This window comes from Phalacrocorax carbo, chromosome 17, assembly GCF_963921805.1.
Source record: "Phalacrocorax carbo chromosome 17, bPhaCar2.1, whole genome shotgun sequence".
NCBI classification, from domain to species: Eukaryota; Metazoa; Chordata; class Aves; order Suliformes; family Phalacrocoracidae; genus Phalacrocorax; species Phalacrocorax carbo.
Window position 1 is genome coordinate 4,162,555 of NC_087529.1, and position 14,185 is coordinate 4,176,739.

Here is a 14,185-nt window from a genome sequence, read left to right on the forward strand (position 1 = left end):
CAGTAAAGCTGTCAAATGCCAATCAGCATTTCAGAGAGGGCATAGAAAATAGTTGAGTCATGTCACAGCCATAGGTTAGATTGACAGATTTTTGCTTCATCTTTATTGTTACTTGTCACAAAGGGAGTCCATTGTTGCGCTGAATTGTTCATGACACCAGCTCCTAAATTCCATCTTGCATATTTAAACACCTAATATCCCCAAAATATATTTATCCCCAGTTGATCTGTAATATTAAGTCAAAGTATGAGATTCTAGGGTTGAAAGTGCTCTTGCAAATATGTATTAGGAAGACGAACAATACTGTGAATATATTAGAGTTCTGTTTTATATCCTGTCAAATGTAGTTATCTCTGGCCTAATATGTGGAGTGCAATAATTCTGTAATGTTTTCATCTGACTCAGTACTTGTGTCCAGATGTGCGCTTTTACATTGCTTTAGAGTATTGCTCTAAATTAAGTTTTTAGATCAATATTGTTTGAATTTATTTCTTGCTTTAGTTATGAAAATGTTCTGCTTATATCTATATAGTATTAGAATTTCTACCAGTTTTGTAACAGTGGGAAATGAAAGAAAAGCTCAGTAATAATTACAGACTTTTGTTGTTACTGAATTTTGTAATTAAAACTTTATAGCTTTTCTCAAATTACTTCTGTGTGGCTTAGATTTAAACTGTTAATGAGTATTAACAATGCGCTGTGTTACTGAAACAAACCCAGTGTAAATCAGTTGAAACAAAATCACTGACTGCCAGTGTAAGCACATACTTCTGTCCAGTGTATTTGAACATAGTACTTTTTTTCCCCACCAGGTTAGAAAACGTCATTGTTTTGCAAAAGGAGTGCAGCTAGTTGATGCTTTAGAAGTTTATAATAAAAAAAAGAATGGAGAGCTGATTGTTCACTCTGAAAAAAGTGTGAAACCCACTACTTTTTCTACCAAAATAGTAAGTATTATAGTAATACCTTTTACATCAGGACTGTTAATTCAAGAGCAATTAGAAAAATTACTGTAAAGAGATTATGTGTGAAATGCAGCTTGTTAATATAGTTTCAGAAAACACTGTACCTCCAGCTGCGTTACAGCCTAATGTAAAGGTTCCCAAGAGTGTAAGTCGCTTTAGAGTAATTATGTTGTCACTATCAGCAGGGAGAACTGCAGTGGCTTTTACTCCTAATAGTGCTGTCTAACCAATGTGGTTTGCAAAGTGTAAATTGTGAAAGCTGTTGTTCTAACTGGTGGGTTGAACTCTCTTACACTGTGGCTCCCCAGTAGCACAGAATCTGGCCCAGCAATTCAGCCTGTAAACTTTCAGCAGGTGACAGCAGTTGTAGAACAGATACAAATCTGTGTGTTAAGTTCTGATTCATAGTAGATTTATGACATTATGGAAGAACTTGAAACTAGGACCATGGCAATGAAGTGACATCGGAGCCTGTAGATTTTGTTCGACTTGCCATTCATTGTTTTGTGGCGTATGTAGTAAATGAAAGACAGCATAATATTAATGTGTGTGCCTTTTAGACCTTGAGAAAGCAGTATGGAGAAAGTTGGAGCTGATCATTACAATATATTGTAATAAAAAAAAGAGTAATAAATATTACACTTGAATAAGAAGAAAAATCCTGTGTGTTACAGTGATAGATTTGTTTTGGGGGTGGTTTTTTTGTTTGGTTGTTTCTTTTTTTTTTAAGTTAGCTCTTTCCATAGCGGAACTACCACATAAGAAGCTAAGATACAAACGTCCAGCTGTTTCTGCAGCTTTCTGCTGAGCATTTTCTGCATTTGTTGGTGTTTGAATCTTATTGATTTTACATAAAAGCTTGTTGAAGCAGAACCAGTAGAAGACGAAATCTGCGCGGTAGCGATGAATGTCAGATCCCAAATTACGTTAGTGATGTTCCCACGAATGCTTATCAAGGGCTGTGATGGAAATAGAGGAGCATGCCATGAAATCATGAAATTGTATGAGTTTGAGGCAAATACAAGAAAGGAATAAGGTCTGACCTTTACTTCCTTCTTCAGTACAGAAATCTACTTTCTTCTTTCAAAAGACAAAGAACATTCTTCCTTTCCAATATACTTTTTAAATGTTTTATGGTAATACCCATCTGTAGGTAACTCAGCTTCTAAGTAGAGGGTTTTAGATGTGTGTTTGGAAATATGCTTGGTTTCAACAAGTGTTTCAGGTCTTTTTCCACCTCTTCCCGCAGCACCTGGCTCTTTTTATGGCTGAAATTAGCTTCTCTTTTAATCAGTGTATGTTTTAACTTCAAGGGCTGTTTTCCAGTATACTATGCTTCTGTAAACAGAAAAGAAGCCAAAAGCTTTGGTGTTACTTTAAGACACTGGGAGCAAAATCCTTTCTTGACAAAAGTGAATCTGTGTTCTAGGTCATTTGATGGGAAGTAATTTTTAGTAGTTTTGGGAAGCTCTGTATATTTTTGGGTAGGATTTGAAATGCTTTGTGCCACTGCCCTTCAACTGGTAGTCTGGAATACAAAGGCCAGCAGAGTGTGCTGTTGATTTTCAAATAGAGACCTTCCTTCCTTCCTTGGTTGTAAAATTTGCTGTGGTACTTTGGTGTGGGTATTTGAAAACCTTGATTTACAACTTCTAGAGATTTCATGTAGTAAAGAAAACTGAAAACTTCTAGTATAGATAAACTAACTGTTAAATAATGAAATACAGAATCATAATCTGATTTTCTAGGAAAACTTCATTTTTGTAACTGTAGTTAGGTGTATGCGTGTGTTATGTGCTTTCGGTGGGTCTGACTGTACAGTATAGTTTTCACCTATACTGTTGACTACTTCTTTAGAAAGAAGTAACCTAAGAAGAAATAAAAGTGTTTATTTCTGTTAAGGTGTCTCTTTAAGCATGAAAGGAGTGTTTATTTCTTTGGAAAAAAGGTTTCTTTTTAAGAGTGAGGGAGTAAGGTATTATTTTCCAGTGACGAACTTTTACTTTAGCAGACTGAGAACTTGTCTGGTATCAAGAAACAATTGTAGAAAGTAAGACCTTATTTATTGTTAGTAGTTCTGCAGCTTAGCTACCTTAAGTTTAAGGCGTAAAGAACATCACAGCCTTAAGCTGTTAAGTATAAAAATGGTTTTCTAGTGTAACTGGTGAACATAACCTCAGTTGACTTTATTTCAGCACTTGTCATAATGGACTGTGTGTTTAGGATGGTATGATAATGCAACAAAAATATTTTCTCAATAAATGAGATAACCCTCCCTTTGTATATCTTCTGTTTTATTATAGTCAGTCCTGTGGTTAAAACAAAGTTAGTTCCTGGTCAAATATTCGTTTTTATAGCCCAACAGATAGGGAGTGTGTTGGTGGTTGTAAGAGCATGAGAGGTGCTGCTGAGAGGTGGTGCCAAGCGTTGCTGCATCAGAACAGCCCCTGAAGATCCCGCGGGTGAGGATCTTCTGCCCAAGGTGACTGCCCGTTCTTAGCTGCTTTCAGTCCAGAGCCTGAGAGTCCATTTCTGTCCTTCTGCTGTTGATTCTTGCAAGAAAGGGCAGTTCTGGTGCAAGTTTAAATGAGAAATTATACCTTTACAGTACTCTCTTGATTACTTCTGTCAAAGCATACGGTCTGAGAAACTGGGGCAGCTGGGTTAAGGAATCCCCATTTATACTAGGTAAAAAAAGTAAACAGTAAATGGAGAGCAGAGTAACAAACACTTGGGGTATCAAAAAACAACTGTGAAAAGAATCTGTCTTAATGTGCTAGCCCATTGCAGTTTAACATATTGCTTACAACGTTCACAATGGAGTTTGAGTGACTTCTGTTACACATTCCAGGAGACTGGCAGCCTGTTACAATCATGGTCTGGACTCCAGAATAGGCTAATTTACCACGATGGGATGAAGAAAGTTGTGGATTTGTATTACATGCTCTCACCTGACACCGTATCTGATCCTTTTCCTGCTGATTGACATTTTGAATAAGCTCTTTGAAGCAAGTTCCAGCTTAATTAAAACGTTTGCTTGGTTAGCAGTGATCTGTGAAAGCCTGTGATAAATATTGAACCGGGTTCACCTGCTGGTTACTGTGAGAGGATAAACAGCTGCTTTGTGTACTTTAATCAAGAGGCTGCAGCAGCAGCAGAATACTGTGCTTTTTGAGAGCTTATAAAGGAATGGTTGAAAAGCTCTGGTAATGTCACTGCTGATATCTTACTAGATTGTTCTTGTGCGATATTTCACACAAGAGGTATTCACTGCTGTATCATTTAGATGGCTTTGTAGCTGGGAAATGTAGATGAAGATATGAAGAACTCCTCTTACCTCTTTGTGTTTCAAAGATCATAGCCTCAGTGTTTGTTTAGCTCTATTTTACACATAGGACAGGTTGGTGGACTTAATTATTCTTCCTTTAATCAGACTTCCATGTTTTTGCCATATAAATATTGATGTGATAGGCTGTTTTATCTATCCCCTGACAGAAGTAAAACCAAGCTGGATTAGTCTAAGGTCCATATAGTCTGGTATCTGATCTCTAACAGCATCTGTTACTGGATGTTTCTGATTAAATACCGCAGAAAGTAGAGGAGGATCTATTCCCCCCCCAAATGAAAATCTCTATCCCAGATTCAAACAGCTGAAAACAGGTTTAGTTCTGAAGCCAGAGGGTATTATGAGATAGTTTTCTGTTGTCTTAATATTATTTATTTCTGCTCAACCCCCCTGATTCTTTCATAAATTGAAACATTTTCTAATCGTACTATAGTATAACCGGTATCTCTGCATTATGAGTCTAAAAATTTGTCCTTTGAGGCGGCACTGCTGTGGGAAGTGCCATATTATTTATCACTTTGTTCAGCTGGAGAGTGTTCTCTTTCCTTTTGCCATAATAATGGGAGATTAACACCACGTTAGATTTTGCTATGTGATATCAATAGCAAATTCTTTTTAGAGAAATACAGAATTAAAATAGTTTGGTTTTAAAAAAAATGTAAAGATGGTCAAACCATTTTCTTAAAGGATAACAAAGAATTCCAGTGGAAATTGACACACTTGAATAATGTCCAAATAACATGCAGTCAACTTTTAAACTGTGTTCTAAGCATTTTCTTCAAGTTTCTCTTCATTATAAGGACTTTCTAGACAGGTTTTATTTATTTATGTATTTTGAGCTAACGGTGTCTGTGGCTTTCACAAACGTTATGACTACTGCAGGCAGTTTTATACTCATACAAGTTACTATAAAATCAGTCTGAGTTTACAACTCTGTGTTGATTATTTTTTTAAAGAAACTTTTTAAAGTTAAAGGTAACATTTTAAAACTGGAATACTGGGTAAAGTGCTCTTAAAGACAGTATTATACCAATTTCAAACCTTGTAAGTAAATCTTTTAAGGCAACCTGTAAAATACTGTAATTTATAAGCCTTATACATAAGGAACACTCTTTTAATTCTTTTAATGAAAAGAAATATGTCTGGTTATTTAACCCACCACAGAAGAGCTTTCTGTTTATGTTTATGTATGTATATATTTACTTGAACTGCATTTTCCTGTTGGTAGAACAACTTTTGCAAAATAGCTGCCTGAGTGGTCCTAATCTTTTTCTATTACTTTTATTTGGCAAACTAAATGTGAAGCTTAGCATTAGCAGTGAAGTATTAGTGGTATGATATCACTGAATTCTGCGTATTCTTTTTATGTCTGAAAACACAATCTGACTTGAATTAGAATTAAAAGATGAACGTGCTCTTAAAGGCCCTACACAGTAAGTAAACTCCTTCTGTTACATTAATTGTTAGCATGGTAATGTGGTTTTCATTATTTCAAAGAGCAAACTAGAATATAGATGATAGAAATATCAGGTACAATTTGCATTGCAGTTTTCTGCGTGAGTACAAACCGAGTTGAGTATTGCCACATATGTAACATATACCATATGTCAGCTGTTTCCTGCTTCGCTGTTGACAAGAGCCCCATTCATAACTCTTCTTTTTATCCTTTCAGTGAATAAGTAATTATTCAATATAGAAGGCAGGATATTTGGAACTGGCTATTTAATGTGGCAGCACACCGTAATGAAATCTGCTGTTACTGGCAACCTGAGAGGGGAAAGTAACAATTCCAGCATGGGTGTAACTTTATCTGCTTTAGGGCCTGTTTATTTGGCACATCAGTGAACCTTTTATCCCAGTGAGTGACAGCTCCAGAAGGGTTACATTTACATGCGTTCTATCAAGTATTGTAATATTTAATGGCGGACAAGGCTGAGTGGGACTAAGGGTAATACGAACTTGCTTTTGCTCAGAGTGGAGGCTAAAAGACAGCTTGATCCCCAGAACTGTGGTGTAACACACGGCATAACTGAGCATTTATTTATAATGGGTAATCTTACTGATTACAATTAAAAGGGGAGGGAGGAGTATTTGAGCGGGCAACTACATGTTGTTACTGGCACTGTCATCTGAAAACCAAACACAAACTCTTTTTACACTAGAAGAATTAATTATTTTTTGATGGGAGGTGTGTGTGGACATGGTTACTCGTGAGTTATTTTGTTTTCCTTGTGTCTTTTCATGCTAATTATTACAATTTTGTGACTGTCGTTCCAGTATTTATATTATGAAAGATGGTGCTTCTCAAGAGGAAGAGAACTGGCTTTTAACAAATATTTTACAGGATTAGGTTCTGTTTAGAATTATTCCCTATTTTGTCTTTTATTCTCATAGTTACTGGATGGCCTTTGACATAATGGCATGACAAACGTTTCTGATGGAGAATATATGTAGTATGTTTATCTGCAAACAGATTTCTTTAAACTGTTCGGATTCTTCTGCTTGTTTTAAGGAAAAACATAGTGTTTTAATTTGGGTGTCTGGTCCCCAGGTTTCTTCATTTAAGGTGTTGAACAATTGTTGTTCTGTAACAGGAGTGTCCTTATGCTGCAGCTTAAATGAGAGAAGTTTGTTTGCATTATTCATATGTGTAAATACACCACTGGAATAATTCTTTCTATGATTTGGTTATGATAAAGTTGTATCTAGTGATAGATAGAAGTTTTTTAAGATTTTTCAGGCATGAGGACATGGTATGTATGCTTTAGCATTTAAACTTTTTGAAGTTTGATAGGCCAAGCTGGTGATTTAACAGGCTATCTTGAACTATGCAAGAAGGCATTTTCTGAATAGACCATCAGCAGATTTAGCATGTTCATTTTACGCTGGGATTTTGTTAATCTCTTTTTTGGTTTGGGTTGCAGCCTTCTGGACCTTGCACTGAGTGTTCCTGTTCTTCTGGAAAAGAAACTGATAAAGGTACTAATAACGCAAAGAAGAAAGAAAATGGAGACCGGTCGTTCATTCCCAAAATATTTTTTGGAACACGAACACACAAGCAAATATCCCAGATTACTAGAGAGTTGAAGAGAACAGCGTATTCCAGCGTCCCTATGACAATTCTTTCTAGCCGGGATTATACCTGTATTCATCCAGTGGTATCTAGTAGTGGTAGTAACAGGAACGAAATGTGTGTAGAATTGCTGGAAGGAAAGCATGTGAGTAATTTTGTTTCAGAAAATGAGCATTCATTTAAACATATTGAAATGAAATGTAGTTGAACAGTTGGAATAAGTAATATTTTTTTCTTCTTTACTTCTTTATACTATGTTGGTTACATTCTTCTGGTAATTTGGTTTAAATTAAATATTAATTGTGAGAAAATGTTGATACACAGTATCGATACTGAAAAATTATGATGATAGGAATAATATTTGACTGCTAGGTTAATGTTCTTAGTAAGACTTAAATTGTCCTTGGTTTTATAGGTGAAGACAAAAGCGTCCTTTATCGATATACATCTTAGCAACATAAATCTGCCTATTTTCTTTCTGACGTGATGCGTTTTCCATTATTGTCTGACATAAAAAGTAGCTGTTAGAAATGCTTCAGGGAAATAAAGTCAAATGCACATAACAGCTTAGAGGATTTAAGCTTACTTGTTTTTAATTATTTCTTGCAAGCACTAACCATCTATCTGTGCTTATTTGCTTTTAGGGCAAGTCCTGTCTTTACTATCACGGTGTTCATAAGCTCAGTGAGCACCATGCCCTACAGTCTGCACACAGGTTGTATCAGGCTTGGGACATTGAAGATCTAGTGAGTCTGGGAAAGAAGCTTCGGGCCTGTGCATATTTTGCAGCCAGAGAACTAATGGTGGGCGCCGATATTGTGTTTTGTCCTTATAACTACCTCCTAGACCCCCAGATTCGTGAGAGTGTAAGTATATTTGTAAGACGATTGCAATAACTGAAGTTGAAGGGAAGTTAGAAACACAATATTCAGTGGCTTCAGTCAATTGAAATCCAATTTGTATCCAAAATATTACCTACAAAATAACTCCTGGGTTAAAGAATTTTTTTCTCTTTCTTCCTAACACCCCCCTTACACCCCTCCTGCCAAATGAGCATTTCTGTGTTCCAAGTAGTGCTTCCACTGGTCTCATGCTCTGGCTGATCAGTCACATGGGTTTTTTTCGATCGGTGGAGAAGAAACCCTTACAAACTTCACAATTGTTTGGTTTATGGAGACTGTAGTAGGTTCAGATTGTATTCATCCAGGCTGAGATAAGGCTTTTTCTTCCCCACCCTGGGTTATTTTCTAGGTTACAGAAATTGGATCAAAAAGATGAAAACTTTCTATTGCTTACACCATGATGCAGAACATGCACTTTTTTAACAGGATCCTGTTGGTTGCTGTTTCTCATTAATGTTTTTCACTCTGTTTTACTAGATAATAATTTTCTTTTCTAGATGGAAATTAACCTAAAAGGCCAAGTAGTCATTTTAGATGAAGCCCATAATATTGAGGACTGTGCTCGGGAGTCGGTGAGCTACGGCGTTACAGAAAGTCAGCTAAGAGCTGCTCAAGAAGAGCTGGATTTCATGGTCAATAACAACATCAGGCAGAAGGATCATGAGCCCCTTCGGGCTGTGTGCTACAACTTGACACAGTAGGCAACTCTTTCTAATTCCGTTATATCATTAGTATTTTTTAAAATTACATTTAGATTCCTTTTGCTGATGCAATTTACTGGTTACTATGTTGCATCAGATAAAATGCCACAGAGTTATACTTCAAACTACGCAGTCACCTGGTTTTTGTTCACTTGAGGAATCCAGAGGGGTTTGATCTATTTTAAATAATACTCTTTCTTGAAGGGAGGCCTTGAAATTCTGTTTTGAAAAGTACGTTATGATTTTGAATGATGTGCTGATCTTTATGGGCTCACTGTCCTGGTTTGTGAAGTTCTGTATGAAAACTTTACCTAGGATAGACAATTTTTATCTTTCACATGCTTCTGTTTGCTTATTTGACAAATAGTAATAGCATTATTTTATCAAAGCATTAATTCATATTTATAACATGTTTTCGGAACCTGGGACGGGAATTGTTTGGAACAGGTTGGAATCTGTTCTTGGAATCAGATTGGAATCTATTTGGAACAGATTCTTAATAGTTGAAAGTGAATTTACCAGTTGTGCCCTTTGCTTTCCCTGCGAAACAACTCGGACTTGAGCAAAGAGTTAAGGGTCTGAAAAACTGGGGTACATGCAAATTCTCAGAAGAGACTTGTTGAAGTCTTTAGAGAATTCAGGTAGCAAACTCTTTGAACAGAGTATGCTCTATCCTCTTTGAATTTCTGATTAATCTCAGGAAAAAGTTGTCCACACAGAATTACTGATCATTCTTTCTCCCTGGACAGTGTCAGTAGAATGTGGTTTTAATGGTTTGCTTTTGTACTGAAATCAAGGATGTACTGGTGGTCTTAGTACCTGCCTTGTTGGAACACAAGGATCATGGATTTCAGTGGATAGAGGAATATGGATGATTGAGGGACTGGTTTTGAAAGCAAGAGTTGATCAGTAGGGCAGAAGCTGAAAAATCAGAAAATGTTCTGCTCTTCTCTGTCCTTTCTGTAGCCATAGAGGAAAAGGTCCTAAGAGTGAAAAGAGAAGGTAAAACCCAGAAACTATGGAGACAGAATTGGAAGGGAGAAGACCTGAGCAAAAGTTGAAAATTGTGAGAGGGGATGGAATGAAAGCCAATGGACTGGGGGCAGAAGCTCAGGAAGGAGGAAAAGAAACAAGGTGTCAAGGGCAAAAAGTCTTTCAGGTGGAGTGGGAACACAAGAAAGCTGAAACAATGTCAGAAGAGTCTGTCACCACTAGAGAATTTGGAATTCAGCTCTCTAACCCTTAAGTTTTGAACCTTTTCTTTTGACGGATCCAGGGACTGAAAGAATTCAGAAACACACTGCAAATGAAACCTTGGACAGCAAAGTAGCAGAATGAAAGTGAATAATCACAGAATCATAGAATGTCCTGAGTTGGAAGGGACCCACAAGGACCATCGAGCCCCACTCCTGTCCCTGCACAGGACACCCCAAATTCACACCATGGCTCTGAGGGCCTTGTCCAAGTGCTGCTTGAATATCGTCAGGCTGGTGCCGTGACGCCTCCCTGGGGAGCCTGTTCCAGGGCTCCACCACCCTCTGGGGGAAGGACCTTTCCCTAATACCCAGCCTAACCCTCCCCTGGCACATCTCCCTGCCATTCCCACGGGTCCTGTCACTGGTGACCAGAGAGAAGAGACCAGCGCCTGCTCCACCTCCTCCCCTTGGGAGGGAGCTGCAGAGTGCCATGAGGGCTGCCCTCAGCCTTGTCTTCTCCAGGCTGAACAACCCAAGTGACTTCAGCCGCTCCTCATACACCTTCCCCTCGAAGCCCTTCACTGACTCCGTGGCCCTCCTCTGGACACTCGCTAGCAGCTTTATATCCTTGATGTCCTGTGGCGCCCAACACCGCCCACAGCATTTGAGGTGAGGCCACGCCAGCGCAGAGCAGAGCAGGACAATCCCCTCCCTCGCCTGGCTGCAATGCAGGGCTCGATACACCCCAGGACTCGGTTGGCCCTCTTGGCTGCCAGGGCACACTGTTGGCTCACGTTCAACTTGCTGTTGACCATAACCCCCAGGTCCCTCTGCAGAGCTGCTCTCTCTGATACAAGTGGCTTTGAAGTTAACTGAACTCTGATTCAGTGCATGTCAAATCATCATTTTGTTGCATTAGTGGTTGGTGAAATAGACTTTGGAGTACACTACAGCAAGTACTTCACCATTTTTCCCATCCTTTCTGTATACTGAGAGTTAATGTTTATGTGTCGCAGAGACAAGTGACTTTTTGTTTTCTCTTTCGCAGAAGCTAGTTATCCTACCTTGGATATTTCAAATGTTAAAGTTTAGTAAAAGGCAAGAACAGCATGGCTGGAGACTTGATTGCCTCAAGCTTTTTAACCTTATCAGAAAAACTAAGGTTGATTGTCTTGGCAAATCTGCCAACAGCATGAAAAGCAGTTGTGGAAAGCAGAAGACTGGGTGTAAATAGCCAGTAATTGGTAAAATCCTGTTGCATAGTGACATGGCTTTGCCAAATGCACGGGTAATTAGAAAAATCTAGTTTCAGTTATAAAGATCCTGGTCCCTCATTCCAGAAAGCACATAAGCGCAGGCTTAGTGCCACAGATGTACTAAAATGACCTTCCTGAGCAACTTGAAGATATACCAACAGAGGTATGCTGGCAAGCTTCTCTGATGAGCTGCAGATTTACCAGGACCAACTCCTTTGTTCAATGGAGTAAGCTGTATGAGCAATGGGATTTTCTGGTAGGGAGAGAAGGAGCACATATACTTTCTTGACTTGAAGGGACGTTTGTAATATTTGTTAAATCTTTTCCTGAAAACATTGCATACACCAATTTTTACTTCAAAACCATAGATATCTTTCTGGTTAATTTCTGCTTAATGCTTTATTCTGAAATACCTGTTAAGTTATTTTTAAGTAGACGCTTTAAAGCTTTTAGAATTTGCTTTTTTTGTGATATTTTAGTATTGTGAAGGTCGTTTTCTTAAGTTTGTATTTGCACTTATAGCACAACCATTTCAAAAGTGTGTGTTGGTGTTTGAAGTTCATAACAGGGAAACAGAAGTTTTATTTTTCCTGAAATGTTTTATCCATTGTAAATCTGTTTCATTTCTGTCATAGTGGCCTTTTCCTAACTTTAGTTCCAGGTCTTTGTGATGTTACATTTGAGGAAATGGGGCAGAGTACTACTCTGGTGAAGTTCTGCCTGTGTTGGTGATCATCATTCCTTAATAAGATGAAGCAAATTATAGCCAAAGAAGTGATTGTTATGGTAGTATTTATGCGGTTTTTGTTTGTATTTACCTGGCAAAGGAAAGGGTTTTTTTTTCAGTTGTTCCATTGATTGGATTATTTGCAGCTACAGGACAGGAAATCTGGAACTGAAACAGTCACTAAGCCATGTTGCTTTAGTTGATAATGATTTTACAGGTAAATATTTTGAACTGTTGTAGAAATGACAGCTGTCTTTCTGATGCCTCCTGCTGGTTGATGAAACAGACAGCTTCTGCATTTCCTGAGAAGGAGGAAGCCTGCCTGCTTTTCTAGATGGAGGGAAGGTTTTGTAATCCTGCAGGGGTGATGGAGGACACATTTAGTTAGAGAAAATTTTAGCTTTGCCACAAATGAGATGATCTGCATGTTTAGATCGTGTTTTTAGAAAGTCCTATTACATTTTTGCATTGTATGTACAGTTATAGCTCTGCTTAATTTTCAAATTGTAGCACAGTTACAAATACCTGTAGATAGGTTAAAATATGCCCTTTTTATTGCCCCACTTTCCCTTACTGTGTATAAATATTAAAAGTACTCATTTCATGCCTTGAGATTTGTTCTTAATAGGAAAGCCTGCAATTTACAGGGATGATAAACCAACTTGCATCAGGTAGACTAATAATGAGTGGCTTTAAAAGTATAGAAATCTGAGGTGAGCCTGACATGTTATATCATAACAGCAGATTATATTTTAATCCTTTGATATAAAGATACTATATGATAAAATAAAACCTACAGGGAAACTTCCTTCTCACTTCAGTGAGCTGCATCAAGAGCAGTTCCACAGAAATTAGATCACTGCTGAATAACTGGCATAAGAAAAAGCAGAATCTCTCTCCTTAGATGTAGTAAAATACTTATCATCATCATAGAAGTCTGGTGCAATTTTTGAGGTTTGGTTTGTACCTGCAAAGTATCTCTAAAATGAATGCTGACGTTATTTCTGGTTTCTCGCTCTTTTACAGCTGGTTACAGGAGAGCTCTAGTCAACTAGTAGAAAGAGGATATGAAACTTCCTATAAGGTTTGGAGTGGAAGAGAAATGCTCGCCATCTTGCACAAAATGGGAATAACTAGTATTACTTTTCCCATTTTGCAGGTAATGTTGTGTGCTATACACGTGAGTACCGGAGCCCATAATATTGATGCTGTTAAACATCTTTAAATGTACATAAGTTAAATGTTAACACATCTTTTAATTTACTGCAATATTGAAAAGCTGTCTGGAGATATACCTGATGAAAACCACGAGTAATGCACTAGAGCTACTGGGATTTGTGGATAATCAATGTTTAAAAGGTTATAATTGATGGTGTACAATTATTTAAATTGAACCATTGAGTCAGTGATAATTTTGTCTGTTCTATCCATCTACATTTTTATTGACAGTTGAAATGCATTTACCCTATTTTGAAGTTTATCCCTCCTTTTTGTGTGAGCCAAGTGTGTTTAAAAGCATTGTTACTTTTCCTTCACAGTTCTGTCTTCAGTCCGACTTTATAGGTATCTTAGGTGAACTTTTAAAACAGTGTGCTGTTGCTCTTGTGTATCTATAAGCTTTGTTTTTGAGAAGAGAGTTAGGATGTTGTTGACGTGGAATTTGTTCGCCTCTTCTAGAAACATCTTGCTACTGTCCTGGAAAAGGAAGAAAAAATATCCGTGTTCGGCAGAGAGGAACTTGCTGAGATACCGGTTGTGAGCCCGGCCACTCAGATTGTGCTGAAAGGGTTGTTCATGGTTCTTTTATGTCTTTTCAAAGATAATAGCAGGTCAGTGCAAATACATTGCCAGAACTGCGTGGCTGTGTTTAATTCAGCTGCTTTGCCAAAATGCCTCTTTGATTTGTGCAACACCTCGGTTATGGTGTCTGGCTTCTCAGCAAAACCTAATGCTTTGGAAAGCTTTGGAAAAATCTATTTATGTGGGAGGAATTTTTAAATACTAGCAAATTTTTTTTTC

General features: G+C 37.8%; 1 protein-coding gene across 2 annotated transcripts in view; it reads left to right on the forward strand.

The window, feature by feature from the left end:
- Positions 1-14,185, forward strand: part of BRIP1 (BRCA1 interacting helicase 1) — a 64,400-nt gene that overhangs the window by 3,706 nt on the left and 46,509 nt on the right. For both annotated transcript variants that reach the window (XM_064468336.1, XM_064468337.1), the window contains exons 6-11: positions 813-947; positions 7,236-7,529; positions 8,029-8,250; positions 8,784-8,983; positions 13,193-13,325; positions 13,844-13,995. In XM_064468336.1, the coding sequence (XP_064324406.1) occupies positions 813-947; positions 7,236-7,529; positions 8,029-8,250; positions 8,784-8,983; positions 13,193-13,325; positions 13,844-13,995 (1,136 nt within the window). The remainder of the gene's footprint in view (positions 1-812; positions 948-7,235; positions 7,530-8,028; positions 8,251-8,783; positions 8,984-13,192; positions 13,326-13,843; positions 13,996-14,185) is intronic.